At 39.5% G+C, this 10,876-nt stretch overlaps 1 protein-coding gene across 1 annotated transcript; it reads left to right on the forward strand.

Moving 5' to 3' along the window:
• The first annotated feature begins 1,062 nt into the window (after positions 1–1,062).
• On the forward strand, positions 1,063–9,414 carry nrsn1l (neurensin 1-like). The gene is made up of 4 exons (XM_084739052.1): positions 1,063–1,199; positions 5,151–5,233; positions 6,391–6,543; positions 8,755–9,414. The coding sequence occupies exons 2-4, from the start codon at positions 5,174–5,176 to the stop codon at positions 9,157–9,159; spliced, it is 618 nt and encodes a 205-aa protein (XP_084595178.1). The 5' UTR covers positions 1,063–1,199; positions 5,151–5,173; the 3' UTR covers positions 9,160–9,414.
• Positions 9,415–10,876: the final 1,462 nt, after the last annotated feature.

The following is a 10,876-nucleotide window of genomic DNA, read 5'->3' on the forward strand; positions in this document are numbered from 1 at the left end:
TAACACATTCACATCCAGGAATACAGTCATTTTTATTCAAAACTGTTTATTTTTTAGTCTTCAATAAAGTTCCTTCATAAATTAAATAGTGTACATTAGGCCATGTACCCTCTTTTTGGCCTTATGCCCCTGAAAAAATTATACACCCCACAGCCACAGTGGTCTTGATGCCCCACCTGCACTACCCCAGCTGAAGTGTCGACGTGATATAAACTTTTTTTTTTTTTTCTTTTACCATAAAGCCTGATGTTACTTGACAATTCTGTGGTTCACACTGCAGACTGGAGTCCCTGTTAACAGTGACAAACAGCCAGATCCATGTTATGTGTGTGCTTGTCTCCTCCATTACGCTGCTATCCATGTGCTATCTCTCTCTGTGGAAGCCCATTATAGCCAAAGTGATGGAAAAAAAGATGTTGTCAGTCATAATGAGAAAATTACATCATTATCTATTATTTATATATTTTAAGTCTTATTTTGAAATACTCATAGTTATTTTGAGATACTAAGTCATTATCAAATCTATATAGTGTGCTGTGAAAATATTAGGAAAAAATCCTGAACCCTTAAGCAAAACTTATTATTTTTGTGGACTTCAGTAATTGATGGTCTTGCAGCCCAGGCATTTGGCATATGTGCCATCAAAAAGTTGACAACACCAAAGGACAAATGGCCTTGCCCCTAAAAGGATGAGATTCCAGGCCTGGTGTGGATCTTAATCCAGCAAATTACCTCTCACTATTACATCTAAACCCAGCAAGTGTTACAACTCAGAACTCTTTGTAATTTGTGACTGTGTAGCAGACATCTAATTGAGTTTTATTTGTAGTAGACAGATATGAGTATCAAAGTCTGAGTGATCATCTCTTGAGTTACTGATGCTCACACAAGAAGTCTTACTACCATTTGTGGTCAGCTGATTCACTAATAGTGTTTAGCACCATCAGAAGTCAGTGGCTTTAACAGTGACAAGCAGGCGTGAAACGTTTGATACGTCTGTGAATCTGTCAGATAGATAGACGTTATGGGTTAACAGACAGATGTCATATAGTATCGACAGTACACACATCTGCTGTCTCCATCTACACGCATGCTCAGTGTCTCCCCTCAGCTGATTCACATCAGCAGCGGCGTTGGAGATCAACCGGTCCGACAGCACATGGATCCCCAGTGAGAAGAGCGAGCACTCCGGCCAGGGGGTAAGATTTAAGTCCTTCGGTGGTCGTAAAGTCGGTCAGAGTGGGAAAAAAAAAGAGGAGGCTGCAGATGAGGTGGAGGGGAAGAAAACTGAACCGCTGTAGATGAAGTGCGACGGAGAAAAAGTGTGAAATGGACTGAGGCTGCACGGCCGTGATGACTCACTGGCGTCCAGTGCTGGCGGTTAGTTTCGCTCTGTGATCAGTTCAAACGACCACCATGCCTGTTATTTCTGCCTTTTTTATTTTTTTTTATTTTTTTTTTTAAATATGACCAGTATCAAAATGCGACACATCTTGTGTTATTACTATTAGCGCAGGAAAACGAGTGTGATCATATCTCCTACATCAGTGTGAGGCAGTGAAGGAAGCCTGTTGCATCGTCGAGGTGCTTTAGTATCAAATAATACAAATAAAACGCGAGAAATTTTATTAAAATGGATTTAACTGGTCTGTTAGCCTGGAGGAAAGTTGGGGCAAACTCAGCAGCACCATGGACAGCGCTGTGCTTCAGCAGCCTGGAGATGAAACATTTCTGTTCATTTATCAGGAGTTTGATGTGTTTCATGATCATGGAAAAAAAAAAAAGTCAGAAATCAATTTGTCAGCTGTAAGAAAAATAAAGAATTAAATAAATCATATTAGTATTCAGGACCAGTGAGTTTGGTAACTGACTGTAGAGCTTAATCCATCATAATACCCTCACAATATACTGTGAGTCACCAGTCAGTGCTCCACATATTTTTTAGAGGTATATTTGCATATTAACCAGAGTTTGTGGAAAAACTAGCCAGATTATTTAGCTGCATAAAAGTACCAACACCAGCTACATAACAAGTAAAAGAATCCTGCTTAAGTACAAGTACAAATTATTATCAGTGAAATGTACTTAAAGGGACAGTTCACCCCAAAATCAAAAATATTGATTTTTTTCTCTTGTCTGTAAATACTGTTGATCCATCTATACTGTTTTGGTGTAAGTTGGAAATATATGTAGTGATGTCTACCTTCTCTCTAGTATAATGGGACTAGATGGAGATTGCCTTGTGCTGCTCTGAAAAACTCAAGATAATCCACAGACTTTTTTGTGAGCAGTTTCATGCAGGAACTTTCTTTCTATTAGATAGAAAGTAGTTCCAGTAGATTTTACTGCAGAAAGAAAGTAGTTCCTGCATGAAACTGAGCACAACAAGGTGTTTGGATTAACTTGAGTAACAGGGTCATAATTTTTGGAAAGAGACTTTAGTGTTGATTTTCAAGTGTATATTTTTGGCGTGTTAAGCACAGGACTAGTGCCATCTAGTTCAGTCATGTTGGAGATATATCTCTCTACAGCCTCCAAAACTCTACAACTCCTACCAAAACAGATGGATAAAATATGAATTTGAAATATGTATTTTTGATTTTGGGGTGAACGGTCTCTTTAATATTGATGCATATGGAGCATTTCACTGTTAGTGGAGCTAGTTTTAGTATAAAGCTAGGTAGTTTAGTTCAGTGGTTCCCAACTGAGGGGTTGGCCCTCTCCAAAGGGTCACAAGATAAATCTGAGGTTATGAGATGATTAATGGGACAGAAAAAGCTGAAAAAAAACCAAAGTTCTCCTACACAACTTTGCATTAATTTGTGGACTTTTCTCAACTCTTTGCTTTTTTGGTGAAATATTGTACAAATTTGATAGAATGGATATACATGACTGAATTAAAGTACAAGTACCTCAAAGTAGCACTTAAGTACAGTCCTGAAGTAAATTTATTTAGTGTCTTTCCAACTCTGGTTGTGTTTTACAGTCATAACAAAACAGTATTTGTATCATGACCAGCCCTAACATGTGCAGTGCATACCTCCAAATTCATCATAATAGCCAAAAAAAAAAACACACATTGCTGGTCACTTAGCTGTGGAAGAAGTGATGAGATCCTTTACTTAAGTGAGAATATTTTGTATTTTATAAGAAGTAAAGTAGTGAACTAAAAATTGCAGTATTTTCTGTTGAGTAGTATAAAACAAAAACACTCAATTAATATGCTGAGGTAACTAATAAGTGCTCCACACATTGATTTAAAATCATAATTAGAAATGAGGTTGTGTGAACTTGAAGTTTCTCCATTGAAATTATGTTAGTTAGTTATGGACTTTCCTACCTAATTTTCTTGTGAATCTGTTTGTCTAATTGTGCTGACATTCAGCATGAATAAAACCAGAAAGGTCAGATTTTTTTCCTTTATAAAGAAAAACCAAGCCAGAAAAAAATAAATGGGCTGTCAACGCTATTAAAATTAGGTTCTAAGATGATGAAGTCGGGCCACATGCTGCACCCTTTTCAGAAGATAATGTAACACTTTGTAAAAGCTGTTTCTAAAAGCTTTACTCAATAAGCTGAAAGCACAAACTGCGACAGGTAATTTAGGTGTAATTCATGACAGCTGGTTGAAATAAAAAATACTTTTCTTCAACCCTGTGTTCTTACACAGGTTCATTGGCAGACACCAGGGGTTTATGTTTTTGTGTTTTTTGTATTTAGTTTATATCCACAATTGCAAGGAGACCAAGGCTGAATTACAGAGACTGTCTTTAACGGCTTGGTCACTGTGGTAATTAAAGAATATGACCTGATTTAGGAAAAAAGCCTTTGTAGATGAACAGTTCCCAAGTCAATGTTCTTACCTCAAGCATCCTAACTTTCTAACAAAATCTCAAAGAAGGTCTCCTAAGTTTAGGATAACATTAAGCTGTACTAATTTCCACTTTTCCACTTGTAGTAGTTGCTAGCTTACGAACTAACTAAGATTTGCTAAATTCTCGCAAGATTTGTACTAGTCTCTGTACTGTGATTGGCTAGTTCTTGTTGCTTCAACAACATGTCCTTGTGGTTGACCAGAAGCCTTTTAAGTGTTCTGAAAGGTTCTAATTTAACCAAAATCCATGATCTTTTCCTAAACTTATCCATGTATTGTTTGTGCCTAAACCTTACCAAACTGTGACTAAAAACTGGGAATAATTTTTGAAAAAAGGAAAATAATAAGGGCTGTATTATTAAGGGCCATTTTTTTAAAGTCTAAAAGAAGAGGTATTGTGCAGAATCAAGTGCGCATGTGCAAGAGTTTAGCAAATCTCAAATTCCCTCTTATACACAGGTCTCACAGGAGTATTCACTAACAACAGCCTATGGTAATGGTAAAGCTAACAGTGGCTAATGGTAGCTTTTTCTAACAGTAGCGAACGGTTGTGTTGGCTAGCTTTGTATAGCTGTTCTTCTATTTTGTGTGGAAGCCTGTGTCTGCGATCTTGGCCCACTCTTGTTTATCTGCTGGTTAGCACTGTTGTAAATTTCTAATTTTATCTAATTTAAGATTTAGGGACAGGAAATTTCTGTCTTACGGCCCCACAAATCACATAGACTCACAAAAAGCTTGTTTAACTGAACAGAGTTTGGTAACAGCTCACCCTGTCAGACTCTGGCTTTGGAGGGGGTTAAAAACCTGACATTACCTGACATCACAGTCGGGTTAAACTTACTGTTTAGTACAGGCTGAGATCAGGCTTGTGTGGCCGCTCAGAGAAACAGTTTGAAGGCAGAGAATGAAAGAAATCAATCAAACCGCCTCGGGAGAATAACAACAGAGGGACATGTGTGCATATGAGGAAGAATAGAGTGTGCACACACTTGCATATGTGTGACTCATCCGTGGGTGGTAATAGAGCCACCTCAGGGCCACGGTAGCCGTCAATCGTTCACACGCAGCAACAATAACTGGGGCAACCTGACGACACAGGCCAGGATTTATAACCAGTCTCTGAGGGGAGGGAGGCGTTTATTGTCAGAAATCCATATTCAGCGCATAAACAGTGTTTGTGCTACAGCAGCCTAGCGGATGACACATACACATATCAATCTGTGCAGAACTCTGAATACGTATCGCCTACAGTATGTATCTGTATCTTTTTCTGTAGGAGTTCGAGGTGTTTGAGGTGTGATGGCGCTGTGCTCCGAGGCCTGCGTCTCTGGCTCAGGAGGAGAATCCTCCGGGAGTGAGGTGAGCTTTAGTTTCCATGGGTGATAATCGAGTTTGATTTGATTTTATTGCAGCGGAAAGAGTCATATGACCAACATTAGTCAGACGTACAGAGGACATCTAATATGCTTTGGTAACGCTTTAGATCACAGCCCACAAATTCAGTGTAAATATTTTGAAAGTATAGGGCCATTTCCAAGGCTTCATCCTAATTGTAATGTACCACCGTTGAAGCTTCCTCTCTAACATTTTGACTGTCAGATTGATTTAACATTGGATCCCAAAACCAAAAATATATTCTGCAAGTCATAATTTTAAAATACAGCCAGTCCTCACCAGAAAAAACTGATGATAGGTCATTTGTGCAAGCAGCTTATATTGACCCATAATTATGTTTATTATTAGTGTATGGTGGAGGTGGGGTGCATGGATGTCTCACACCGGAATCATGTCCCACCAGAAGTCAACTTTGACATTACGTTGCATTGCATTGCTCGCCAAGTAGATTTGGTTCCACTGTGACTGTGACCATTTCACAACATTAAGCACATTTATCATCACGACTTATGTACTTAAGGCCCGGTGAACCTGTCCCATGTGAAACCAAAAGTCAGCTTTGACTTATTCAAAGTTACGTTACGTTACATTACGTTACATTACGTTATGTTACGAAGTAGATTTAGATTAATCAGTCACTTACTTGGTCTACTATCAATTAAAGAGCTGAAATATAACAGATATTCATTCAAGACTTTTTAAACCATTTCTCAAGCTGCAGGTCTTTTTCTTAGCCAGGCAGCCACTGACCTCCATCTTTGTTTCAGTGACTCACTGGAAATAACTTCACAACAGTATTGCAAATGAACTTGAACTCTGTAATAGCATTACTGTTCTCTGTATTAATTAAATAGGCACAAAGGAAAAAAAAAAGTCCCTCTTAAGCACTCTTTACCCCCTTATTTAATAACCTTTTGTGTTTTTCCCTGGTACTGTATGAATATAATTCTACTGGTATACATAGGGACCCAGTTAGTACCAAATACTTAAACTATATTTTGTACACTGTAATCTTAGCTATTCTTTCTTCAGATATGACAGAGAGATGCAGCCAAATGTATTCATGGAGGAATTTTGTTCTTCTGTGTAATTTGGTCCCTTTGTGTTCACCGTTCCTGCAGGCGGGTTCTAGCTGTCTTCAGTTTGGGGTTCGTTCCTATCTGCACCACTTCTATGAGGAGTGCTCGTCCTCCATGTGGGAGAGAGACCCGGAGGATCGGGGGTTCGTCCAGAGCCAGAGGTCAGCCCTGTGGTGGAACTCAGCTGTGTGGAAGGTAGAGGAGGAACTACATACTGTTTACGTCATTTAATCTGTGTTCCTCAGTCTTATAACCTCTCAGCTTACTTTCTTTACAATTCAATTCAATAACTGGTGCAACTGTAAGTTAAAATGTTAAAAAGCAGTAGTGGGCCTACAAAATGAACATTTTTTCAAGAAAGTAGAGACATTCTGAATATAATCATCTATTTAGTTCAAAATAAGAAACACAATTGTATATTAATCCATGAAATGTACATCAGACATTGTAGCGATCATTGTGTCTGTTGGTGTCTCTGCTATTCAGTGCTCAGTCCCTCAGGCATTTCTTGCATTATTTGGTAGCCAGGCATTTTGTGTGTTTCCCTTAATCAGTCCTGTTCTGATATTTCATATGAATAAATATCAGTCACTGATTGATATAACACAATAGAGATGAAATCCACCGCTGCTATCAGTTATGTCCCATGAGAAATCCTGCAGGAACACAGGAAGTGATGCGTGTTACTTTGCAGGTTTGGTTGAAACGTAAGAAAAATTCCCTGGAGAGACAGAGGGTCAGGTACCCTTATAGAAAGTTAATTCATCTGTTCCCTAGTATCATATAGTCAGTAAATGATTCCCCGTAAGTGTATTCATTTTTCGTTCTGTCTAACAGTCCACTCCATGTTTCCCATTACATCTGGCTTTTGAAACCCATTTTATCATATCATCCCTGAACTACTGAGTAAAACTTACAACTTGGTCACACTACGTGACTTTTAAAGTCATCAGCTCACTGTACTGTTCACACTACGCAACTCTCTGTCTTGTACTACTACTACTTTTTGCTGTCTCTTCAGTAGTGACCATTCATGGGTGCATGCACCAATTTGCCTCTGATCTGGGGGCGTTCGTCAGTAATTTCCAAGACCTGTTGGTAAGTGGAAAATCAGGGCAAAAATTCTGTAGTGTGAATTCAGCTGAAACATTTTAAATCTGTCAAGGCCCCATTGATGCTGAAAGCCACAAACAGGTTTGGGAGCAACATATGCTGCCATCCAGATGATGTCTTTTTCAGCAAGACAATGCCAGGACACATTGTGCATTTGTTACAACAGCATGGTTTCGCCGTAAAACAGTGTGGGGACTAGACTAATCTGCCTGCAGTTCAGACTCATTATGGCTCATTATGAAGCAGCAACAACAGAGGCAGCAGACTGTTGAGCAGCTGCACTTGTATAATAGGCAAAAATGGGAAAGAATTTTGCTTTCAAAACTTCAAGAATGAGTGTCACCTTTTCCCAAATGCTGTTAAAAGAAAAGGTGCTGTAACTCAGTGGCAAATGTGCCTCTGTCCCAACTTTTTTGGAAAGTGTTGCAGGCATCAAATTCAAAATGAGTGTGTATTTATTAAAAAAACAAAATAACAAACAATGAACTTAATGAAAATGTAATTAAATTGAATATCTTATCTTTGTACTGAATTTATTTAAATATAGGTCAAAAAGTATTTGCAAATCATTGCATTCAGTTTTTATTGATGTTTCATAGATGCATCCCAACTTTTTTGAAATGTGGTGTGTATAATTACTACTGTAGGACTAACTGAGTTGAACTGGATCCATTATTAGTCCCTTTCTTAGTCACTGCATCAATTGATGCAATCGATTAAGTGCTATTTTGAGGTTTACTGGAATTGTACAAGTCTATAATGCAGAACCATTTCAACAATACATGAAAATTCTGTGTACTTTTTTTATTCTACCTTTTTTTGGATAATTGTTCCTTCTTTCCCAAAAGATTAGACAGCCAAGTTCCTCATGCACTGCATGAAATTGTCTCTGCCAGCCCCAGTGTTGGTCTGGGGTGGACTGCAGGCAGAGATGTGCCACCTCTGTGACACATGGTGTTGCCTGCTGATTGTTTTCACCTGCCAGCGATGAACTTCCCCACTGTAAAAACCCTCTCTGATATACTCATGTAACATAGTGCATACAGTACATTCAAACTGTTGTCTCTGCATGATGAACTGCAGGCAGTGGCGTGGTGGTATTTATAAAGGTGAAGGATTGCATGTAAACCCCCTGCTCATTTAGTAATTTGGATGTTTTCTGCATCACAAACAACAAAATGACCTTTCCTAACAAGCAGTGCACAGCACTGAGGAAAAATTACAACCTATAAAAAAATGAGACCAAGGCTACACAAATTACCACTACAGGGTTCTGTCTCTGTCTCCCTCCAGGTGTCCTTGGCCCTGGGTCTCCTGATCCTGACTGCAGGCATCGCCAGCTTGTCAGTTGGCTACTCCACTCCCCATAAGATTGAGTCGTTCGGAGAGGGAGACCTGTTCTTCGTGGACACCCAGGCTGTGAGCTTCAACCGGGGGCTGCACTTCAGCACCGCGGCCGGGATCGGGCTCTCCTGTCTCGGCTCGGCCTTGGCTGCGATGGGGGTTGTCGTTTGGGTCCTTCCCAGGGCCAACTTCAAGGAGAGGCTGCTCCACAGATTGGGCGAAGGGGAACAGAGAGGAGAGCTGGGGTCAAAGTGGAAGGTTCCAGGGGATGTGGTCACTAAGCCACCGGGTGTAGAGGAGGGGAAGATACCCGTCACACTGTCAAAAGTGGAAAATGTGCAGCCCACTTCTTAAAAAAGATCCCTGCTGAGCTACATGGTGTACAGGCTTTGGTTCTAGTCCTGGGGCCTCATTTACCTGCTCTTACTATTGTTTTTGAATAGCAGCAGAATGTTAAAATGGAGGTTGTTTCTGACCCGTCCTCACCAGGAAAAAGAGACGTTTTAGATCATCTATTCAAGCAGTTTATTATAAGCCAGGAAGTCAGGTGATGTAGTATACAGAATGAGAAGGTCCACGTAAGGAGGTGCTTGGTGTAGAAAGAAGACTAGAGTCCATATGAAACCAAAAGTCAACACTGATTTATTGAACATTCTACATTACATTACGTTATGTTATGTTAGACTGTCTCTGGTACTCCACTGAACATATATGATGTAAGGAGGTGGTTGAAGTGGATGGATGAGTCTTTCATCCAGAAGGCTGTGGGTCAGGGCTCCACGTGAAACCAACAGTCAACATTGACTTATTTAAAGCTTTATGCCACATACATCATGTTATGTCACACTACTCTATCTTATGGTAGCTTTCCTTACGTCACCTTACGTTACTTTATTACGTTACGTTACCAGAACCAACCAAGTAGTTAAGCATGCATATACCTGACCAAACTGCTGCCCTTCAACAACATCACATGACGTGCATAACTCACTTCAGGTCCAGTGTACGCCTGCCAATGGTACTCCACCAGTCTCATATGTGTTGTTTTGGGAGTCATTGGCAATCGACCTACGCTAATGTTTAGGTATGGGGATGTGTTGGACATTACAGTTACACAGTAAAATCAAATAATTCCCACAAAATCTGCAATCAGATGAACTGCTCAAAGAGGAGAAATTAATCTGTGAGGATGTTCAGTTTAGAGTTTGATTTTGGTGAACTTTGACATGTGAATAAGTGCTGATGACCCACAGAAGGCTGAAGGGACCAAGAGCCAGAGTCCAAAGTTATAGAAAGAGTTATCTGAGTTTATTAGAGTAGACTATGAGTTTACAAACTGACCATTAGCATTATCTTGGAAAGCTATAATTTCTCTCTTCAGCAACTTTTTATTGAACAAAATGAAGTGCAGTCGTGAATAAAATACCAGGTGGGAGTAAACAGAACATCAGAAAGAAAACAGAGAAAAAAATCTGGGAGCGATTGTGACTGACTAGTGCTAGCTTGGCCTAGACTCCAGTCCAATCGACTTGGTATGGAAGAGCGAATGCCACTTTGTGATGTAACTGCTGCTTAAAGTCATAGACAAGATACTCTCTACAGGGACACAGGGGTCACCAGTACATTTTCTATCTTGTAACGGGTCCTTGACTGGGAAAAGCTTGGGTACATCTGCTTTAAACACCTCTATTTAAAAGCATAATTTGATCTGAATTGCAAATCCATATTAAAATGTATAAATGAGGCTCCAAGACTTGAACCAGAGACCCTGTGGCTCTTTTAAACACTTCGTACCACAGCATAGGGATGTAGTTGTTGACCGTAGACTGTGTTTGTGCAGTGCACTAGTGTTGTATTTTAAAAATACAGTGAGTAGTCCACCTCAACACTCAGAGAAAGCAGGTGACTGATGCTAGAAAATGTATGTTTTTACCTCCCACTTCACAGTGTTAATTGTATTTTTTGCTTTTTTATTTTTACTGTAATCAGTTATTTTTCAAACAGTTGTGGTACCAGTTTTCCATTAGACACGGTGGTCATATTGCATGAATCACACAGAAAACCTATTTTT

Source organism: Lutjanus erythropterus, chromosome 16 (genome assembly GCF_056507025.1).
Source record: "Lutjanus erythropterus isolate fLutEry1 chromosome 16, fLutEry1.hap2, whole genome shotgun sequence".
Taxonomy (NCBI): Eukaryota; Metazoa; Chordata; class Actinopteri; order Lutjaniformes; family Lutjanidae; genus Lutjanus; species Lutjanus erythropterus.